Source organism: Phytophthora sojae (genome assembly GCF_000149755.1).
Source record: "Phytophthora sojae unplaced genomic scaffold PHYSOscaffold_2, whole genome shotgun sequence".
Classification (NCBI taxonomy): domain Eukaryota; phylum Oomycota; class Peronosporomycetes; order Peronosporales; family Peronosporaceae; genus Phytophthora; species Phytophthora sojae.
In genome coordinates, this window is record NW_009258116.1 from 537,800 (window position 1) to 561,265 (window position 23,466).

At 51.7% G+C, this 23,466-nt stretch overlaps 4 protein-coding genes across 4 annotated transcripts; 1 reads left to right on the forward strand and 3 right to left on the reverse strand.

Annotated features, from left to right (window-relative positions):
* Positions 1–2,318: 2,318 nt before the first annotated feature.
* On the forward strand, positions 2,319–2,806 carry PHYSODRAFT_433305 (hypothetical protein; the record flags this gene model as incomplete). The annotated part of the gene is made up of 2 exons (XM_009519939.1): positions 2,319–2,407; positions 2,431–2,806. Coding segments are annotated over 2 exons (465 nt in total), but the record flags the coding sequence as incomplete, so codon positions are not given.
* A 641-nt stretch (positions 2,807–3,447) lies between these two features.
* On the reverse strand, positions 3,448–3,869 carry PHYSODRAFT_324222 (hypothetical protein; the record flags this gene model as incomplete). Its single annotated transcript, XM_009519940.1, has 2 exons — positions 3,448–3,710; positions 3,755–3,869. 2 exons carry the CDS (start codon positions 3,867–3,869, stop codon positions 3,448–3,450), a joined length of 378 nt encoding a protein of 125 aa, XP_009518235.1.
* A 3,661-nt stretch (positions 3,870–7,530) lies between these two features.
* Positions 7,531–7,947, reverse strand: PHYSODRAFT_324223 (hypothetical protein; the record flags this gene model as incomplete). The annotated part of the gene is made up of 1 exon (XM_009519941.1): positions 7,531–7,947. One exon carries the CDS (start codon positions 7,945–7,947, stop codon positions 7,531–7,533), a length of 417 nt encoding a protein of 138 aa, XP_009518236.1.
* A 7,970-nt stretch (positions 7,948–15,917) lies between these two features.
* Positions 15,918–16,785, reverse strand: PHYSODRAFT_479191 (hypothetical protein; the record flags this gene model as incomplete). The annotated part of the gene is made up of 2 exons (XM_009519942.1): positions 15,918–16,431; positions 16,502–16,785. Coding segments are annotated over 2 exons (798 nt in total), but the record flags the coding sequence as incomplete, so codon positions are not given.
* Between the last annotated feature and the right edge of the window lie 6,681 nt (positions 16,786–23,466).

The window sequence follows — 23,466 nt, forward strand, 5'->3', positions numbered from 1 at the left end:
ACCCAGCTGAAGACCGCGCTGCAGGGACAGAAGTTCATGAATATCAGCGAAGTCGAGCATGCGTTCAGACGCCACGAGGACATTTGGCGCGAGGAAGGCTATGACACTCCCCCGCCACGACGTGACTTCCGCGCTGACAATGACCCGCAGGGCCGTTTCAAGGCTCGCGCTTTTGTCGCTCAAGGTTCAGAACCCGATTCAGATTCGGAGCCTGAACGGCGTGTCCGGTTTGAAGAGCTAGATGATGAAGTCAAGCCAACCGCTCAAGTGGCGCTCGTCAAGGGACGTGACGAGAGTGTGAGTGAACCTGTGCCAGCTGAAACGCAACCCGTGTTCAAGGTGGAGAACATCACGAAGGAAATTTACCGTGTTTTGGATGCCGAAGGGTGGCGTCCTCCATCTCAGTTTGGAAAGGCGGATCTGCGTTCAGGCAACCCGGATCTGCGTTCAAGACCAATGTCACCGCGTTCAAGCAATTCGCCGTGGCAGAGGACTTGCGAGAGCTGTGGAAGGATTGGACACTCGAAGGAGAACTGCTGGGCAGACCTGATCTGTGATCGCTGTCACCAACAGGGTCACCCGACTGAAGTCTGCCGCGCCAACCCATGCCCAGGCTGCAACCAGTTCCATCGTGGATTCTCGTGTGAAGATTGGAGAGCTATCCAAGCAGTGAAGAAAATGACCCGCCAAGGTGCACTCAACGACCAGACGCTGGACACACTCCAGACTGGTGAGGTCGACTCTGTGAAGAAACCGTTAAACCATTAAGCCCGCTGGAAGGGGTTCCAGAACGCGTCGGGCTGAAGAAGACCCCAGAGTTGTGCGCCCTATTGTACGTCGGCCCAGAGCTGAGAAGAAGAAGAATCGACCAAGCTGACCGACATTGCAGGCCGTGTCCCAAGGTTCATCTCCCGATTCAGCTAACCTGCGTTTAGACAATGTGCTTTCAGACAATAAGCGTCTGGACGCAGAATCCCCGTTTGAGTTTCGACTTCGGCCGGGTGAACGCTATGGCTGGTGGGATGATCACGAACCTGAAGATGCGCATGAAGTTGCTATGGTGCAGGGTGCTGTGAATGACTGCCGAACAAAGATCGTCCTGGACACCGGTGCATCCGTAAGCATGCTGAGCTTCGACTTTGCGCGTAAGTTAAAGCTCAAGCTCCGAACACACAAACAGATGAAGGTTTCACGGTTGGGAGGTGCTCCGACCTACATTTCAGCGCATGGTGAGGTGAAGATCACGCTCGGACCTAGAGTTGTCTACATTTTCCGGCTTTGCCAACATTGGTGACGGCGTGGATGTTTTACTTGGTATGAACTTCATGTTCAGCGCCGGTGTGCGATTGTCGACTCGAGAAGGCTTGATTCAGCTTCCGGGTGAAGAGACGATTCAGATGTGCGGTGAGCCTGACCGCAGTCGAATGGGTTTGGACCTTCCGGTGCGGCCAGCGGAGATGTTGCTCCTGAAACCAGGACGCAGTCCTATTGTGCGTATCGACTATGGTGGATCTAACCCTCAGCGCGAGGTTGTGTGGGCTGAACGCGGAGACCGATGGGTGACAAAGATCATTTATGCGGCCAAGTCTTGGCCGACTGCGATCAAGGTTGTGAACATCTCCGACAAGCCGGTTTGGATTGACACGCAGACCCCGGTGGCTATAATTGTGGGGTATGTATTCTTTCCTCGTGCTGGCCGCTTTGTGCGTTCAGGCAAAAGACAGTATCAAGAGTGGCAACAACTCATTCTCGAGACCACTCTGTCTGATCAAGCCCAGATGCGCGCTAAACGACTGACTGAAATAATGAATCGCCAGGATCCAACCTGCGTTCAGGCTTGCAGTAACCCGTGGCCGTCCAAGATCATGTTGCGACCAACTTTAGGTACCGCTCACATTCGGCTCGTGCAGGTGAACAAGAGGCCGAAACCGTTACGGGTTACCTTCACCGAGGAACCTCCTCAGGAGCGAATCTTGAACGCAGCTGATTCAAGGACTAGGGATGCTGGAGTTCAAACAGACCCGGTTCAGGCTGATTAACCTAGCGTTCAAGTTCTCAGTGTCGACACCCCCCTCGTTGCGCACGTAGCGAGTGTTGCTGCAGCCATAACGCCTGTAGGAGACGTCGCCCACGCCGCACACCTTGAACGCAGGTGCTCCGAAGACGCTGGTCGGTCTGACCCCCTGAACGCAGATGCGGTTGACACTACGGCCATATTGGAGGAACCCTGTGGGTCAGGTGAGCATTCGGATGCAGGCATCGAAGAGCTGGTTGCAGCCAAGGGACGCGTCAAGAAACCACCTGCGGTCAGCATCGAGATGCTTGAATCAGACTATCGGGGTGTTGTACTCAGCTTCGATGGTGCAGCGAAGACTTCAACGCGTGTTGGAAGCTGTGGATGTGTTCTGTGACAGCTAACCGGCTAGGAAGTCCTGGACGCACGTGGGTTCATCCTACTGTAAATGACGCTGAGTACCATGGACTGCAGAATGGGTTGAAAAGGACATCTGAACGGGGAGTTGAGGACCTGATCGCAGTTGGTGATTCAAGGATCGTGATTCAGCAGGTTCAAGGTTTGATAAACGGCAACCAGCCCAACCTTAAGCGCAGACTGGTAGTGTACGAAGTGCTCAGAACCAAGTTTAAGACCGTTCAACTGGTGCATGTCAAGCGGCTGTATAACCAGGCTGCTGACTACCTGACGTTGAAGACTCTAGCGTTGGGCAAGTCGTGGCAGGTTGAAGACGCTGGGGAACGTTCGCACCTGCAACTTGTGTCGCGAATACCCGAGCTGGTAAAGAAACCTCCCTGGACACTGAACGAAGCTGAAGTGCGTACGAGGACATTGGACGCCGATCTGGATGGAGTGCATTCAGACTTTGACTCAGCGCCGATGCAATCTGCGGCCAAGGTTTTGACCGTGGTGACACATGTGCGTTCAAACGTTTTGCTCTGCAAAGACTGTTGGGAACCCGGCACCTTGAGCGCTGGATATGAAGTGGAGAAGATCTTGGTCCTACGCTGGGCCGATCATACTGAGATGCCTCGACGCACTCGAGTGTACAAGGTCAAGTGGAAGGGGCGTGACGAACCAGAATGGATACCGGTCTCTCAGCTGGACTGTGATGTCCTCCTGCATGAGTTCAACCAGGGTGTTAGAGTTCGAGCTCTGGCCCAAGCCATGCGGATTCGGGACGATCGCTCGGTCGTGTAGAGTTCCTTGAACGCACATGCCTGACCGCAGACCGCTGACCAAGTGAAAAATGAATTACTATGCCCCCGACATCGACTGTACCCTGAAACAAGACTGAGTGACGCTGGCCGCTGACAAGTGTCCTGAACGCAGCTGTACCTGAGCGCAGATGTGTCTGGACGCAGATGTGTCTGAACGCAACTGATGACGATGTGATTTACAAGTGGAGAGACTGCAATTACTAGTGGAACGATTTACGTGAACTGATACTGTGGAGAGTGGAGTGTATTCAGCCTGCTGCGCGTTGATGTGACTTCGGCGGAGAAGTGGTGGAGTAACAGCTGAGGAATGTGGCTGAAACCCCCTTTCGAGCTGATTGAAACTGCGTTCAGACGGCTTGACGCAGCGGAATCTGAATTCAGCCGCTCATCATTCTCCTTGGCCTCCGCATCCACGGAGGCGCTCGCCATCACCTCATCGCCATCCGCGTCGACGTGCTCCTCGCCGTTGTCGCCCTCTTTGCCCGCGACGTGCACCCGACGCTCGTTGCCCGAAGGACACGCTTCCGCCGCGACTCAGACGCCTTGCTGGCGTCCCCCGATTGATTGGCGCGCTCCTGCGCGTCGCCCCTCCCCTGCGTGCGTGCCTTGGGCGCGTCGCCCTCTGCCGGTGCCATGCCGCTGTGCCGTTCGTGTGACCGCGAGGTTGCCGTGTCGGTGTGTGTGCGTCGGTGCCGCGCGTTTGAAGAAGATTTTGCAATGATACGGAAAGCTGAAATGGAGTTTGTGGTTGGAGACGAGTCTGGCCGCAGATTTGACAGTTGCTGACCAAGCGGGACAGGGCGGAGAAGCGTGCGCAAGCGTGGCAGTTGGCCAACTGCCCGCGCTTCAGAACTGCGTTCAAGCTCAGGCCCATCAGACTTCGGTCCCGCCATCATGCGCAAGCTCGGATGCAATTTCCTCTATGACAGACCATGACTGGAAGGGACGGTTGTGACGAGACTGAGCGAGGTTTTACCTCAACCGGTCATCACCTGTCTACTGACCCGCCTGAATCCGCCATTCTGATTGGCCGAGACTGAACCCGGACCCGGCTGTACACCGTGCGACAAGACCTGAGCTGGAATTCGGCTGTGTTCCGCGGAGCGAAGTGCGCTCAAGGCTAGGATGGGCCCTTCAGGATTGGAAGACTGCGTTCAGACAAGAAACCCTGAACGCACTCGATCCGTCCAGGCCGCCCCCGTCTTTAAGCGGGTTGACACATTGAGGCCGTCGAAAACACCTGCACGAACGTATCGTGTACGGTGTCCCGCCTCGCCTAGGCCCTGAACGCACATCGAATTCGTGTACCCGGAACTTGGCCACCCCAGTGAAGTCAAGTGCAGGGTGTCCAGACCGCTGGCCACCCGGACGAAGTCCCGCCAAGTGCCCCACAACCCAGTGAAGAGTCAACCTACCCTTGGCCGTAAGGCCTTGAGTATGGTTTCAGTCTTGGACGCAAGTCGCCTTTGGCAGCAGACCCTGGACGCACTGCGTTCAGCCCTGCTGACTCAAGAACCCGGTTTCAAGGAATGCGGGTTCAAGGATTCCCAAGAACCAGTCATGCACAAAGACATGGGCACATTGAAGCTGGTCAATAATCCAGTGGAGAGTGTCTATGTCAACAGTTCCAGTATACTCAAGTCAAGATATTCGCCAGACGCGTGGCGAAGAACACAGAAGAACACAGAAAACCGCTACAAGAGAGATACCTTTACACAAAGCCTAGCGATAGTCTAGCAGGTAACAATCAGAGAGTTCGTTTTACCCCCTACTGCGCAAGTCGTCGAGGAATCGAGTCCGCTGTCTTTAACCCCTTGGTTCCCGACGTCGTAAGTTACGACTTTGCCGAATCTCAATGTCGTATAATACGACATAGCTCGATTAACAATAGCATTTGGTTCGAAACGAGATTACAATACTTTAATCAATTTTCGTCGGCAAAAGTATAACCAAGAGAGGTAAAAATCAGAATTGCACAAAAACACGGATATAGAGCTGTCATCAGAGATGGGTTGTGCATAAGCCGGGGCCGGCTAATGGGGCATTTTGTATAGAGAAAGACGAGCATCCCCTTTTAAGGTTTGCGCGAGTACCCACTTTCAAGCAAACACAACAGCGACCTTGAAGAGGAGAGGTCGGCGTATGCGGCTGTCAAGAGCTCCCACGAGCTCGTAGAATAGCTTCTAAACGCCCGTACACACAATAAACAAGTAAATGATAAAAAAACATGGATGGAATGGCGTCTAAATAACTCTCCAAGGGCTGTTGCTGCTATTTCCTCGAGTTTAGGTGCCGAATATACAAAGTAAGTATAACCGGAAGTAGACTATATCTGCCGAGACTTCTAACACGAAGAAATATTTATTTGCAGCCTTATAACAACTGTACGGTGTAGCTGGTTTTGAAAGCGACAATGTTGCAGCGTATTTCGCGCCACGTAAATGCCGGATTGGAAGCAAGGGCATGGAGTAGTGCGTAAATAACCTTGATCGTGCGTATATCCCACAATGACCTCTCCCAACAACTAAACTAAGATGACGAGAGTATCCTACTACTAACCAACTTAAGCACGACGTATACTTCGGTATCGCCGGGAACGACGGAGGTCTGGCTCGTACGCGTGTCATCAACTAGTCAATCCGACCATAACGCCTTATTTGTGCGTATAGAGATCCTCTTCGGCTGCTTTGACAGTCTCCGTGTACGAGGCGATTTCTATAGTACGCGAAGCCCGAGTGCCGCTACCGGTGCGGCAACCCTCGAGAGCAGCATCAATATACCTGCTGCGAATTAGAATAACCGTGGTAGGCTTAAACGTTTTCTAGAAACGGTAAAACGAAGCAATTTCGGCATTGCTTCAGTGTTCCGGATTGAGAAAAGCCGGCGGTGTAGGCCGTTGCCTCGGCAACAACACTCTATAGAAATGGGCGAGCTGTTGGGCAGATATCGTAAAGCTGACAAACAAAGCGAAGAAGTGAAGCTGCTGCTACGGTTATAGAGCTTCTTTAGCACTGACATACAAAGTAAGTCAGCACTCCAAGTACCCCTTTGTTGGTTGTAGCGATTACCCATTTTTCTTGAATGGGATAAGGTTCCCATTACCTGTCCTGTGCATAAGTGAGAGGGAAAATGTTTTGATTGGCTATATATTGATGATTTGGTGATTACAATCTCGCAGTCATCTATCAACACCGCGAAAGATGGATGTTTTGTGTAGTTCACCAATCCTATTGATCCACCATCTGGGATAAGTATGCACTCGATCTACGTTCAATGTCGTAAGTTCCGGCGTACTTCGCGTCGTTTTCGACTCTTATGTCGTATGTTCCCCCCATAGATCTCTTTAATCTTATATGTCTGATGGGGCTTCTCTTGTTACGGACAGGGCGCGCCAATACAAACTCGTAGTTACTTTTTCGTCGTAGGTTACGACATACAGTACCGTAGATTACGTGTTTTGGTGCCTAAATCCCGGGAACCAAGGGGTTAAGGACAAGGTCAGTGCGGAGCTCCCCACACACATTCAAGTCCAGTTACGTGGGGATCAGTCTGCTCCGGCTGCTGAAGTGATCCACGTATTCCATTTCCCAGTTGGGCCCATTGCGTTGAGGTAAGGGTGGTGTCCCATTTCATGTTAACAATTGATATCTAGGGTGGTTTGGTAGCAGTCACCCCCGGGAATAGTTTGATTGACTGCGTTTAGGATCGGATTGTATTTGGTCTGTATATTTCCCTCATCTGAGGGTGGTGCGCGTGTGAAAGTGCGTTCAAGGTTGACCAGTATCTTGAACGCAGATCCGTTGACTGGTGTACGAACCACCGCCCAAGGGTCTAAGAATAAGTGGTGTGTTTGTGTATAACTCTGTATTTGTATTGGTTATCTGAAAGTGGTGTATATTTCTGGGGTTCTTACTTGTGGTAGTAACCCTGATCCTTCACCCACGCTTCAAGCTTCAGCCATTTCAGAGAAGTGCGTTCAGACAAGTGAACGTTACGCTCAACGAACTCAAGGCTTTCAACTTCACAGACAACTCACCTGGTGATCGATGCAGGCTCCCCGAAGATATACGACACCGAGGCGGGATTCACAAGGTGCCACGCCACCCTGGTCGCATTTCCCCCAGAACCTGCGTTCAAGGAAATCTGCGTTCAGGGTTTACCTTCCCAAAAAGGTTTGCTCGTCAACCCTTTCTGGGCTACCGCTATACACCTGGGCGTAAAAGGTTTCACCGACCTCGTCACACGCGACACTGCTTCCATCACGACTCTTCGTCCACGCAACTGGCCCGTCGCCATCTAATCCTCGCTAAAGTTCAATGACTGTTCAGTCAGCTCATCCTCGAACAGCTGATCCTCGAGTAGTAGTCCACGTGCCGATTGACGGACAGCCGGAGGACGGTCACGACCGTACCCGAGACGGTGACCACCGTTCCCACTCAAGACACAGAACTGCCAGCGGTGGTAGAGCGGCCCCGATCGGAGGTAGTTGGAGAGCCTCCAGCCGGCCCTTCTACCTCCGACGGACGTGCAGCTGCGGCTCCACATCCAGTCGAGGAGTGACGTGGAGGAGAGCGCGCACGCCTCGCTCAGCGAGAGGTGGGGCGACGGCCCGAGGAACGAGGACACGAGGGGCCCGAGCTGCAGCAGCGCGTCGCCCTCCCGCTGGTCGAGCAGCACCAGCGACGCGCTCGTCAGCGTGAGCGTGAGCGCCATCGACGTCGGCGTCTTGAGCGGGAGCTGGCGAGTTGAAGAGTGGGCTACCAAATCTGTGCATGCCGAAAATACGATATATATCTATTTTTCTCAAGTTAACGAAATACGTGTTTGTATACCAAGGAGAGAAGAATTTTTCTGAAGACCCCGTGTTGACGCAGTAATTTATTCAGTAAATTGCTGCAATCGTGATACCTTCATGGGTTCTTACAAACACTGCCCACGGTCGCCACATTCGTGTTAAGGTTGCTGAACAACATCATTTTAGCATAAAGGGAAAATTTGATGGCGTTAACACAATGAAAATTAGAAAAAAACTTTTCAATCATGAATGATATATTCAACCGCAGAAATAAAATCTAGAAGTTTTGATCTAAGCTGGAATAAATACCGGATAAACCAAGGAGGTATATCTACAATAAAATATTGATTCCGAAAATACAAATATATTTCCGGGCGTATTTATTTTTCGGGATCCCTGGTATGCTGCCTGCTACCCCAGATCGGACGATTTGATTGGCTAACCGGTTCCCGACTTCAACACCTCACTGAGGAGTTCTCTGGATTTTATCTAGAGTCCATGGGTGAAGGCCACTGAGGTGCCATTATTCTCACATCAAATACCTGCTAAATATGGGTTTGAGCGTAGCTGATGTTCATGGCTAAAATACCTGTTATACTGGATAGCCTGCGATCTAATCAAATTATGCTGCTATGTTGACCCATCCGGTTGTGATTAAGTCAAATTACCTATTATTTTGCATACCTTTTAATCAAGTATATATACCTGTGATAGATAGTGTATCTGCCACTCAAGCGACATCCATCGGATTTGTTTTTCGCTCCAACAACATGCCGACGGGATCCCGCCTTCAACGGTGACGACTTATTAGTTAGGCATTACGACGAAAGCATCGGCCACTGGCAGCTACATGATTAGCTATGGCCTGTGGTAAGAGCCATTATGTCCAGCATCATTAGCGAAGACCCAGAGGTCATGCGACTCAGGCCTCGTGCACAGGCAGCTTCGGTACCGGAGCCGTGAGGTGATGCCGTCTCTCGAGAACGCGTTCCAGTAAGTTGATGGAGCTCGGTACCCCGTTCATTTCGACAGGAATCGTCAAGAATCGCGGCTACATCTACGTAGACGACATCGACATCGTTAAGATCGTCGGGGTCGGCTAGCTTGCTACAACCCCCAACTTCCCGTGTGGTATGTTGTAAATCGGTTTCTTCTTACTAATAGCGTTGCAATTTCTGGGCGGATGCTGCGGCTGCGAAGCAGGCTCAGGAGATGCCCTTGGGTCGTACGGGTCACACTACCGAAGTATAACCAAATGATTTTTTGTACCTTCCTATTCAGTATCAAACGGTCTTAATTCGTCCACTTGATCGGTCGGCTGGAAGTACAGATTCCATCTTACTCAGTTAGCGATCTCCATACTTCATGATCACCATTAATGTTGCCCAGCTGATTGAATTCATGTTGAGCAGGTTGTGTTTTATTATGGACGATGATATGGTGGATAAGAGAATCAGTAAGCGTTGGTTTGAGTGACATTTTAGTTTTTTTCCCGGCTACTGTCAGGTAGTTAAATAAGCTATGTATGTGCAACGGCTTTCTGAAAAACAAAATAATGCCATTTACCTATCCTAGCCTACGTGAAGCCCTACTAGGGCTTCAGGGATCTGACAATATATATTGGATATTGATTGTCGGCGAGGCAGTCATCACAATCATTATTGTACCAATATCAATATTTGCCCCAATATATTGCCATACTTGCCATTAGTATGGCGATATATTGCACTGTACTAGAGTATATGAGTACGTTGAGTAATGTTAGCATGAATCGTCATGGCACTTATCCCCAATGGTTAGCGAGTCTTTACCCCTAACTCTACGTGTCCGAATATGATTGACGGTCTTCCTAGTGTCTAAAGCGAAAGTGACCAGACAGAAGCATCGACGAGCAATGTTGGAGACTCAGTTGGGGTACCTCTCCCTCTTTCATGACGTCTGGTGCCAAGGACACAAGCCAAGTTATTATCACCGACGTAGGTACCGCAGTAACGCTGCAGCTCTGAGGTCTAAGTGTCTCCCTCCTACGCATACGAAGTCTTTTCGCACGTAGTCGCAGTATCTGCTCAAATTTATTTCGTATACACGTTGGTGCCATTGCGTGGCTGTAAAGAAAACAGAAGTGCCCTGCGGACCTCAAGGCTACTCTCATGGAGAAACCCATAGCTCGATAAGAGAGCAAGTCTACGTATACGTAATTCGGTTGTTCTGCGCCATCGACCCCACGTGAAAAAAACTGAGACTCGATTAAGTACTGACGATGGATTGGGGTCTGATGACCAGCGAAGTGCTGTTAAGGCTGTCAGAAGTATTCAATAGGCAACAGCCATAGAAAAAGGAGAGGAAAACTAGCTTATGGTGCTCTTTAATATCGTAAGAGAAGGTAGGGGCAGTTTTTCTTCCTGTACAATATTGACAATAAATAGTGGATATTGATGACATCGCTAAAATACAATATTGATGCCCAACAATATAACAATTTTACAATATCAATTTTTATACTGGGATAGCAGTGGCCGATAGGTCATGCTGCTAGGCAGCCCAAATCGGGTTAATTCGCGCCTCGGTAACTGAAGCCAGTAAACTGAGGGCGTTGTCGTGGTCCTTTGTCACTGACTGTCTTTCTCCTGGTGACCCGGTAACTGGAGCTGGTAACTGAGTCCGATCTCGAGTCACTTGACTTCAGCCATTCGCATTCTAAAGCAACCGGCACCTACGTACGTACCTATCCCCCTGTTTTTCCTTTATCTTGCGAACTATTGCTCAGTACAGCCACAACTTCCCTACACTAACATGGTCGCGCGTTTTTCACCATAATTCGCCACTATCAGGTTCATTACGACGCTGAATTCGAGACGTGGTTTCGGCTGACTGTTGTAGTTGACGTCGCAGGCCGTGTCTACATCGGTCTCGCTGATAGGCGCCATGGGACTACAGCTATTGTGCAATTTCACATTCTACCACTAAACCAAGCAGCCGGTCTACGTACCTAGCCACCGCACTATAGGGTCTTTTGACTGTATCTGTAGTTGTTTTGTTTTTAGTTTATAGCAGGCTTTTTATCATTACCCATTGGCGTCCCCTGCGCCTGTTTCGCAGCCGCAGCATCTGCCTGGTAATGCGATCTGAAAAGTAGATACTGTTGGAAAAGGTAGGGCGCCGCGGGGATTGAACTCACACCATACCTGTAGAACATAGCTCGTTAGACCGTTACACCATACAGGCGCCCCAGTCGTCGTCTCTTAGGGCTGGGACTTGACACTGTCTGATTGCATATTCCAACAGATACTGTCTAGTAAGTTTGGAGCGGTATTCGCAGTTCGTAAGAACTGTCGTTTGCGCCCCTGCGGATGTTTGAGATAATGCAACATAAGAGTTTATGTTGCATTATCGGTTTAAGTGCCATTTGAAACAACAGCAAATGACAGTTGTACAGCAAATATATTATTGTACCTTGCATGCTTTCTGTCTAAACAACGACGTAATTCGTTGTTTTAGCAAATCACGGTGATTAGCCCATCATCGAGTTAGGCGGCTAACTCATCGAGTTAGTATAGAATAGCAGCTAAGACAACGAGTAACGTTGGGTTATGCCTACTTTCGTTGAATGGCTGGAGTAAATCCGACAATCCTACGGTCCTGACATTCTAACTCTCTCGCTTCGTCTGCAGTCGACCATGACGATATCGATTGGCATGCGCTGGCGATCTATCGTGCTAACCTACCTCTACGATATTGATCTGACCGTTGTGGCTTCAGTGATGGGAGTGTCAACGCGGTCCATTTCTCGCTGGGGCTATCTGTTCCGTCGTCGTGGTAACGTCATCCCGAACGCTCGAATTGAACGGAAGACGCGCTGGCCTCCGGAGACTATCAAGTTTGTCAAGGGCTTCGTCGAAGAACATCCCTGTTTTTATATCGAGGAGGTGCAAGCAGCGTTGAAGTCAGCGTTTCCTGCGCTACCAAACATATCTACTGCGACACACTAAAATTCGACCTTGGATTAACGCGCAAGGTCCTCACGAAGAGAGCGAGAGAAAGTGTCCCCGCTGAAATCGACGCTTACTACAAGAAGTTGGCGCCATTCTATCGTGGACCTCATCAGCTGGTTTTTCTTGATGAAACCGCGAAAAATGGTCGAAATGTTCTCCGGCGGTTTGCGTGGTCTGCGCGAAATACACCTGCAATAGTTCGACAACCGTTCGATCGTGGTACGTAGCTGCACTTGTTTTTATCTCATTATTCAAAAAGGATGACTAATATTTCGACTGTGAAGGTGATCATGTGTCTATTTTAGCTGCCATGGACATTTCAGGCTTCATTGTGTGGGATACAACACCAGGAAAATTCGACAGAAACCGATTTCATGAAGCATTTCACAAGCATGTAGCCCCACTTCTTAATCCGTGGCCACTCCCCCGGTATGTGATTGTTTTTTAAGTTGCAAACTTTTTCGGCTGACTTAACACCTTGTCTCCGAACGGTACTCGCCTCAGACGCGTAAGCGCATGTCGTAAGTTACGATTTACATATTCACTTGATATTTGTATGGACCATGTGTTTCTCGTCGGGATAGGTGTATAAATTTTCATCAGGTTTTCTCGCCAATGCTGTAAGTGATACGACATAGAAATAGAGCAATCACCGCTCAATGTCGTAACAGACCCCACTTGCAGTCAACAGATGGCTGAGGAGGTGCACTGTTCTGCAGCTCCGATCAGAAATCACATGAAAGAAGGTGCATTGCTCAACAAACTTTGTATTCAACCACACGAAACTGACCACTGAATAACTGAAACGCAACCTACACGCTCACTGTCATTGCTGTTATTGTCCACCATCGCTTCCTTCGCGGGGAAGCTGCAGTTCCTACCGTGTCTTCTTGCGCTTGCCTGTGTTCTTGCCGGGCGTGCCCTACACGACGCGCTTCCCCAGGTCTAGCCGGTCACCCTGAGCTGCCGCCAAAAGTGTCTTAAGTCAACTTCGTGTGCCGGGTGAAGGCCCTTCACTTATCCTTCACTGAAGGATACCTGTCTGGTCCAGCTCTGGACCAAACTGTCCAGGCTCTGGACCAACCTGGAATCTTTCACGAGAAAACGTTAAAAACACACGTTCAGATCTGATCAACACAGTAAAGCATCACCCAAATAAGCAAAAACGGTGGCCAGGCAAGGCCAAAGACGGTGTGCTGGGCGGCCCGCCTGGCCGAGAGCCTTGGCGGCGGTCCCGCGCTTGGGGCAGTTCCGGTGCCTGAACCGGGTGCACTAGATTTTCGATAACCAGGTACCCATGTGAGTACCCAAAAGCAATCGTTGCTAGAGGATCCCCTGCAATGCCCTCCATGATCACTGCCTGCTCGGTCGCGCCGGTAGCAGGGCGAGGATGGAGCCTAGCAGTGTATTACACCTCCAATCACAGCATATGAGCTCCTGAAGTGAGCAATATATCGATCGCCATGCGGCGACGCGTCCTCCTCATACCTTTTATTTAACAGAATGTAGTGTCGAAGCTCTGTGGGCATCCAGCGCACGCAATTTTCGTCATAGCGGTGTCAGAGGTAGCGCGTTGAAGTCGGAATACTTGTCTCTACATGAATGAAGCGAGCGAAGTGGCGCAGGAAGTATTAGAGCGAGCCTCACAGCCATTGGTTGACCTAGCAACGTTACTGAAGTACTTTTGAACGTACCGCGCACCAGATATTGGTGCTACTCAAGACAATTGTGCTGGTATGTGGTTATAATACTACGCCCGACACAAGGCACGTGAGGGAATAGCGAGTAGGCGCGTTCAGCTCACTACCTGGCCCTGATTTTATTCTAAGATACCTGGGCTGGGGTTGCAGGCAGCTCAGGACGTAAGGTAATTAGTGGGCACTAACAGGGCTTTGCTAAGTTCAAATAGGCGGACACCCTGCTACTCAGCTACTCTGAGCAAGCAGCGCCATTGCATCATACGCTAGCACCGTCTACGATAGGGTCTCTGCTCAAAGGTGGCAGAGCTGCATCTAGTAAGCTTGACAAGCATCCCTGCTCTACCGTAGTTCATGTTGCAGTAACCGCGATGAGCGCTCTCCTCCCATTGCGTGGTAGCCATGCCGAGCAATAACTACAGCGGTGCCATTAACGCTAGATGTTATACATGTACGCTACATCTACTTTAGATCAGTACAAACACATAATATGTGTATTGTAGGCCCTCCCATATCGCCCCGGGCAACGCCGGTGCATTACTTGAGTAGATCAAATACGTTGGCTCGTCACCCCACCCCTCCCTACCTACAGACTCACCAGTGAACACCGGCGGTAATCTAGCTACACGTACACTCCTAGTCGACGCAGCCTGGTGGAGCAGTGTAACATGCGCTGTAGGTCTAAAAACTCGCATTGGGTGACATCACTCGATCTAGCAGTACCTAGCAATCCTATCAGAGTTGGTGCAACTACTTACACGTGAATCCAGCATTCAGACAGGGTAGTACAACCTCGTTAACAGCTCGACAGCCTCTTTGAGTACCCTAAAGGGTTCAAATACGTGAGCGTCGCGAGTAGTAAGTTAGTTAGTAGTCTACTCCGCAAACATGTTAGTGACTTTCACAACCCACAAACTTACAGTGGGTTGATGCGTTACTTCCCTAGATACAAACACTGTGTTATTCTCCGATCTGGTCCAAGGTAGCGACGCCGGACGTGGCATCTTTCCTAAGTAACTTACGTGGAATTACTCAAAACTCAGTGAAATATACTCACAATTAAGTAGCACCGTTGCCGAGTCCACATTGAGGTCCAGCGCACTGTTGGTTGCTTGCGTACAAATAACGAATAGTTCAAAAGGATGGCTTAGTGGTGGGTTACCTGCTACACGCGAGGAAATTTGCAAAATGTTAATGTCTGGCTTGCAAGCACTTACATTCATGTTATACCAATAGTCGTCACCTCGGAAATTGTATATACTCGAACAGTTACCAGTAGCAGGCCTCAACCCTCGCATGTAGCATGATTTACCATGGTTCAGGTAAGTGAACGCGTACCCAGGACGCGTCCCAACGCCGCACATATTGCGCTGGAGGCCCGCGTTGCCATCCCAGCACTGGACCAGTGCAATGGGGAGACACCTTGGTCCGCCGACTGCTGATTGGCTAGATTCCCTGTACCCACCCCTGTCTGTGCATCCCCCAGCAAACGTCCATGCGCTCAAAGACGCCACATCGTTTTGTGCTGCTCAGGGAGGTTGCTGTGTTGGTACGATCTTACTGTGTTTCTACAGCTTTGTTGTGCCGTCACGGCACTGTTGTGTGGATTTCACGCGTTCTCATCTTTCACCCACCCGAACCCATCCTCTGACTCGGTTCTGTGAACTTGACGCAGAGACCTCTCGCACCTTATAGGTTGCGGTTGATTGAAATAAACTTGATTAAAGTATGGGGAAATCGTCTCTATACGTTTTTCTAGTATAACACGCTCAATGTCGTAACTTACGACATAAAAAGACAGACATGGCGTAACTTACGACGTTCGGGGCCAAGGTGTTAACATTGTTTAGATCGATTGTTATTCTCGACAATGCAAAAATCCACATGTATAGGGAGCTGGACGAGCTGGTTTCATTTAACGGGAGCACTTTTGTTTTTTTTACCGCCTTACTCACCTCAATTGAACCCTATTGCGGTTGGGTTCGGCCTGTTGAAGAGGTGGTTGACACGGCACGCTCCTCTTGCTTTCCGTTTTGATGAAAAGCGGACCTTGCAAGTGGCAATGCGCAAATGTATGGAGCCATCTAGCGAGACAATCGGCAAGATTTACGGTCATTGCGGGTACGATCAACTGGGACTCAATCGCAAAAAGTTTTTAGTTGAAAAAAATAAATTCAAAAAAGCAAACTGTTAATCTTGTCACTGTTGGATGGACTCGGTGTGATCTACGTCGCTTGCATTGACGGCTGGTGTCGTATGCTCTAGGTCAGGGCGAAAGGCAGGGAAAAGATCGTAGGACGGTAATCCGACAGCTCTGCGCAGGTCAGCCACGTCTAAGTCTAAATCAATAACCCCTCCATTAAGGCGACACCCAACACGAACGAACTGGTGCTGGTGCGACTCATTCTGATGCTGCTCGGCCATCGCTGCTGACGTACTCATTTCGGATTGTAGGGCGTCGATACGCTGTAGTTGGGCAAACGTAGCGCTGGTTGGAGGCTCAAGAGAGGTTCCTTCGGGCTGCCGTGCATGCGATATCGCCCAGTATCGTTGAGAAGCCGGTCCATATGTCATGTTGTCTCCTTCGCGCTCTAGCAGCTCGCTAATTGCAGCAGCCGAGGCTTCAACACGAGCTTCGGTGACGCGACGAATCCCTGACGTAGTGTTCTTCCGCTGTACATATATAAAAACATCAAGCTGAAAGTCTGCTTGCCTAATAAGAAAACAAAGCTCCGTCAGAAATAAATTAAAAATATACGACAGGATGATGAACAACTAATTACCCAGTCTTGCGGCGAGCGGCTTGTTTCCCTAATCGATTAATTCTGTCAGCAAATTCATGCTGTGAACTCGCAAATGCAACGAATGCTGCTTGTGACGCATTTGCAAATGACTTGAACAGTATGGGCGCATCCGACTCCCATGTGATGTCAGTAAACGCAGCAATCTTGCTGTCGATCTGAGCTCGCAGGACACCGTAGCCTTCGCCATGCTGGAACTCGAACACAATCGGTGCTCCATAGGCCGTGCGACTGTTAGAGTACGGCTGACCAACTTTGATGGTCAGGCTGCAGTTTATCAGGAATTGGCAATGCCATTAGAGTGTCTGTCAATAGAAGATAGTTAGCTTGGTAAGTTGTGCAGTCAAGCCGGTTGAAATATACACGAAGACAACGTCAAGACAGCGAATCTACCTGCGCGATGAAGCGTCTAGTCGGGTGTCGAGTGCAATGCAGTTCTGGTAGTGCGGAGGCAACTGGTACCAGCGGCGCACGATCTATTCTTGCAGCGACAACCGCTCCATTCTTGCAGCGGCTACCGGTCTATTCTTGATCTGCGCTGTACTTGGGACTGGTGGTTGATTGACTTATTTTTAACTTAGAGTTAGGCTGCGAGATATGATCACCGGTAAGGATTTGCTCGTTGGTTGAGAGCCCTTAATCGCATGCCAAAGTTCGTGCAAAGCACAATACAGCATAGCAGCGCAAATTCTGATTCATTACAGCTCAGAGCATGTTTTCGGCGATACAAATGTAAACTAATCAGGCAGCAGCAATAATAAAGAGGGGTGATTAGTCAATCAATGTAATCTGTGAGTATCGACCGTATCGGGGCAGCAAGCGAGAAGGGTCGCCGTCGTATCGGTTGAGTTAGTTTAGTCATGTGAAACAATTGGCGGGAACCCGAATACCCATCGGGACCCCGGTTTCCCCAAAACTACCGGTATCCATGTATGATCAAATGTATTGGAGTGTTGTTCTATGACCTACGTTGAACGTAGCTTAAGCTCGGTAGAAAAACGGAAGGTGAATTCGTCTTTGCTCCCGTCCTGTGTCTCACATGACAATCCAGACTCTTGCCTGGTACAGCGGTAGAGGGCTTTTCGGCCACATTGCTAACCTCCTGCTCACGTAAGGTGGACTTTGACATGGTAAGGTACGTTATTCAGGTCTACTCAGTACCGGTGACAGATTAGTGGGAACTCTTTCATCGAGTTTGATGGTTTAACTTGCCCCAACGGTACCAATATGGTGGCCGAAAATTAAATATGTAACGGGGTACAATCAAGTGTACCCATTACATGAAGAGTGACGGGTGTCACTCTCCCGAGTACATGGTACATGGTACCAGTAGCTTCGCAAGCCAACCATTTGAGTTTGTGTGGGCTTTTGTATAGTTAACTTGTAGTTTGTATTACGACCAAGGTAACCTCTACCAAAATACAGTATTATAACCTACTCCTTTGTAGCAAACCGTTCCCTTTGAGGCCGGGAACTGGTGAACTGCTGTTCACCTGGATAGTAATATCCGCACGCACTTCCTCTGCGCATTGTGCTGTGTGACCCCGTCACACTTGGTAGCACTTGTAGTCAATCCTACGCCTACGCGGGTAGATTGGTCTACCTGAATCCTCGGTGGCTCAGGTGTGTGAGCCACGATGGACCGAAGTGAGTTTCCTCACTTGACTGACTCGCAGTTCGAGTCGGTGCGGAAGATGGCGGGCATCTTCGGAAGAGATGCCCTCCGGAGCTTGGCGGTGGCGACGCCAGCCGAGCAGGTCGAGCGGGTGAGCGCGTTTGACGAGTACGAACGCGGGTTCATCGCTCATGTGCAGGGAAACCTGCTGCCTCAGATGAGTGAGCCCAAACGGGTGCAGCCTAAGCCTCTGCAGCTAGCTGTGCGTCCGTTCGAAGGGAAGGAAGGTGAGAACCTTCACTTCTGGATCCGGGAGACCGAGATCGCAATGAGCGCAGGTCTCATCTCGGCCGAGAACCTTCGAGTCACCTTCGTGCTCTCCAATCTTGGCGGACGTGCCAGGACTTGGGCGTATACGCGCGAAGCGATGTCGCCTGGATGTTTCACATCCTGGGCTCAGCTGTGTGAGCAGCTTCGAGCCACTTTTCTCCCGGCGAACAACGAGTTCCGCCAGCGCTCGTGCTTCCTTGCCTGCAAACAAGGGGAGCGCGAGGTGTACGCGTACGTACAGGAGATGCGCACGTTGGCAACCTCGCTGGTGGGGAACCCACTGTCAGAAGACGTCAAGATGACAGTCTTCGTGGGCGGCCTGAAGGTCGGTTCTGCGCGCACGCAGTTGTTCCGCGTGCGCACCGTCACAATGGAGGAGGCGATCCAAGTCGCCCTCCAGGAAGAGTACAGCCACAAGCAGGCTGGTGCTCTGGCTGTTGTACAGTCTGTGGTCGCTGACAGCGAACCAGAACCCATGGATCTAAGTTCGGCTGAGCACTCAGCCCGCTGCTACGGCTGCGGTGGACTAGGACACTATCAACGTGTCTGCCCATCGCCTGGGTCTGGGAAGAAGACCTACCCGAAGACCAGAGGGTCAAGGGGGCGCCGACGCCATGCACCGTCAGGTACTCAAGGGGGACACAACCACCAGTAAGGACGAGGGCCTTGCTGGGGTTGGCCCGAGTCTTTGTGATGGGTGTACGGAAGGCGTACACCACAGAGACCCGGGGTCCCTTGCGAGCACTGACGCTCGCATTGGTGAAGGACAACGGTGGGTTGTCCGTAGTACACGTGAGTGTGCGGGGGTAATGGTATCCCTAGACATGATTGAGTCTGGGACGTCGCGTGGATGTTCGCACGTCGCCAGATGTGTCGGTTGGAATAACGACACAAGTGCCAAGACTCTGCGAGAGAGTCTAAGCACAAGGTCAGGTCTCATTGACTGAGGCTGGGCCGAAGAAGAACCTTGTGGTCCGCTGTGACCCTGGCTGCCGCGCTCGAGGGCGCTGACAGCAATGGAACCGCACATGGTCCCGGACATGGAACCGTACATCGTCCCGGACATCGTGCCGAAGCTGGCCCTGGGCATGGAACCGTATATTCCCTCGGCTTGAGCAAGGATGACTTGGCCCTGAGTGCGCCGTGCAAGCTGCACAGGCTCTCGGTCGAGTAGCGCGACAACGCCTTGAGGCTAAGTCGGCCCTCTGTGTCTGACAGAGCATTGGTGAGTCATGTTCCCACCTCTGGACAGACACAAGGGCGTCCGATGGGACCGCCAGGGCGCTGGATGCGTCCGACAAGACGAAGAAGAAGAAGGGAGGCATCATTGACATGCTGATCTCCATGAAGAAGGTGCAGTGTATCTGCAACCGAGGGCTGTTATGCCTGGCATGTGGAGCTGCTTCAACAAGCAACTCCAGTGCTGAGAGTTATTGCTCGGCATGAGCATTGACAAGGGTGGTGTTCGATGACACCACCTGGTGGGTAACCAAGGACCACTGACTAGCGGGTAACTTAGTTCCGCACAGAGCATGTAATGCCGAGGAGGCCGCTCAAAGCACCTCCGGCGTGGGTAACCAAGTACCACGGACGGTCGCCCAGACCTTAACTGAAGAGGAACGCGCTGCACGCGCTTCCTGTGTGGGTAACCAAGTACCACACCAGGTAACTCAGACCTAAACTGATGAGGAAGGTGCACGATGTACTTCCTGTGTGGGTAACATAGTTCCACACGCGTCACTCAGACGGTAACGGATTGTGAAGCCGCATGATGCGCTTCCTGTGTGGGTAACCCAGTTACACACGATGCCGTAAGGCTCCGCATGAGCCGGAAGGAGTCGCTCGAAGCGACTTCAGCGTGGGTAACTTAGTTCCACGCACGGTCAGTATGACCAAGACTAGTGATCAGGTCACTTGGGTCTCCTCGCGTGTGGTGGATGACCACACGGAGTTTAAGAGGCTCGTGACACCGTCACGATGTCAGAGCCGCACGGTCCTCTTGAAGGCGCCGCGCGGCTTTGATTTAAGCGGGGGAGGAGTGCGCGGAAGCACTTCCTTCCTCCAAGGGCTTGGCACCCGGTCATCATGGATGACGTTCGACTGGGTGTCGACCAGCACAGCTGTGGCCATGCGCACAGAAGACGTGGCTTGGGTACACGACGTACCTGCGGTGATGCATGTTGCGTCGCCGCCGACTCGTCGAGCATCGTCGATCACGACTGGAACGTGTCTGCCGGAGGGCGACACCTCAATGACCACATGCAGGAGCATGCTCGGTCTGAAGGTAAAGGCCGCTGCGCGGCAGAGATCGTTGGTACGGTCTGTCGCGGATAGCACTGTGCGGCGTTGGGACAACAAGTGTCCATGACTCGGTGCCGAGATGGCTGAGTCTGAGTATGCGTGCATGCTATACAGCTACGCTGAATGCAGGACAAGCCGTACGCTGTCATGGGTGTCATTGCCCGAAGACGTGGGTAACAGAGTAACACGTCAAGTCACGCAGACTCAAACTGCATCCAGGCTGGTAGATGCCAAGCCCTGGTCGACGATGTTGACCCAGAGCCAAAGAACGGTAGCTGCCCGTGCCACCGGAGTCTGCTGGCACGGTGACTCGGTGCTGCAGGGCGGCGCGAGGTTAGGCGGCCGGCTGGCGTCTGACCCGCCGGGGCTCCAATCGTAAGTGGGGGAGGGGATCGGAAGTGCCCTTCCTCTTGAGGTCTCTGGCATGAGACTTGCTTCGTCGTAGAAGCCAGTGTAGTGTAGCCACTCACGAAGTATTGCACGAAGGTGCTGGACCTGATGCATCGCTGCTCAGGTCCCATGGTCATGGTGACCGATGGCCAGCAACCTTGGCAGCGGCTACTGTCGCTGCTGGGCCGAAGATGGCGCGCGCATTCGCTGCTGGAAGGCTGCCTCTGTCAGGCAAAGACATGGCAGCCAGTCTGCGGCTTGGTCCGCGGACGATGGCATGTGTACATACGCAACACCATGCCGCAGCGTGAAGCTGTTGCAACACTGGGCGCGGTACGTCTACCGGCCAGGTAGCCATCAGCACCACGCCAAAGCTCCAGGCTGTTGCTACGCTGGGCGCGGCACGTCTGCTGGCCAGGTAGCTATCAGTCCCGAGCATGGGTATTGCCCACGAGGGGAGAACCCGAACGTGTTGCCTTTGCAGACATTCACAGTTGGCGCGGCACATGCCGCACCTGTAAGGCGCGAAGCCATACGCGTGCACGTGGCACATACTACCTGTCAGATAGTCGCGGTGCGTGACGCTCACTGTGCGCGTGGCACTTGGTGTACGCGAGGTACCCCTAGTGCACGCGACACTACTTGTGCACGTGGCACTTGTGGTGCACGAGGCACTTATGGTAGTCGTGGTAAGTGCCATACACGACGTATGAGGTGGTGCCCTCGTACACCTTGAGGTCCTGTATGGACACCACGATGAAGTAACCTTGCGGTACCCTGGTGTCGAAGGAAGGCACCTTAGCGTCGGCGACGTGATGGCCGTGACGCGCTGCAGGGCTTTAGACAAGTCCGCCGCGTTGCTCTGTATGATGAGCGGGTTGCTGGAAGCAGCCATGGTCGCTCAAGCAAACACGACGTTGAAGCATGACGCTTCGTTGCTGTGGTCAGCGCTTGACCATAGCCCATGGGTCGAGCCGACGTATTCGGCCGACCGGCACACCGTGCTGTGACGAGCGGGACCCTGTCGGCCGCTGTCATGGCCGGAAATGAGCAGCACAGCTCTCTCCATGGTTACGCTACGCGCTGACCGGAAAGGTGCTGTCCCTCGCGGGAGGCACTGCAGCACGAACGTGCCAGCAGGGCCCGAGGGCCATGCGACGCCAACTGCTGGTTGTCTACGAGGGACACCGCAAGTTTGGAGGCACATGCATCCCGTGCCGAGGCACTCTGCGCCTGCTAGCGCTGTGAATACGGCCACTAAAGGCGTCGGCTTCGCGGCCAACATCGCCGAGGACAGGGGGGTTCCGCGCGGGGTGCCCGCTGCGGGCACAAGTCACTGTGGGCGTGACGATGAGGCGCGCCAGCCTTGCGGCGGCAGCGCCCGAGAATCCGACCTTTGGGTGTTCGGATTCTCTCGAAGCTGATTGGAGAATCAGATGTGATTCTCAGATAAGTGAGGAAGGATGGAACGGGGTACAATCAAGTGTACCCATTACATGAAGAGTGACGGGTGTCACTCTCCCGAGTACATGGTACATGGTACCAGTAGCTCCGCAAGCCAACCATTTGAGTTTGTGTGGGCTTTTGTATAGTTAACTTGTAGTTTGTATTACGACCAAGGTAACCTCTACCAAAATACAGTATTATAACCTACTCCTTTGTAGCAAACCGTTCCCTTTGAGGCCGGGAACTGGTGAACTGCTGTTCACCTGGATAGTAATATCCGCACGCACTTCCTCTGCGCATTGTGCTGTGTGACCCCGTCACAAAATAAATAATTCGCGATTAGGTCGGTATCATTTGCGGGAACCCGGGTTCCCGCCAATGGTTTCATGTGGCTGTAATGCCTACGATATCTACATGTATTGTGTCTTTCATCCGTTTCGGCAAATCGGGTGGTCCAAGATCCGATATATCGGGCCCCATTTGCTGGAGGCCTCCGATTTAGCAGGAGGGGCTGAGGGAAGCAAACTGTATCTGGCCCGATTTGCGTCTGGGGGCTGCGAGGCAAAAGGGACCACTGCGAAACATGTCTGGGGCCCTTTCAGATCGGCGTGGCACGAAGTTGTAGCGGCCGTAGATGATCACACAGGTGATTTAGCTGGCCGTAGTGCTATGAAGTGGCTATATACAGTGTACTATGGTCCCCAATGTCTTGCAGTTCTAATGCGTCACGAGAGCTGGGGAGGTATGGCCAACTTGGAAAGCCTCCCCTCTGAGCCTTATGCTACTAACTCAGGTCAGATATAGCTAAATTGGACTAACCGATCATGAATTGCCGTTTGCAGATATTTTGGCCAACGCATGCTTA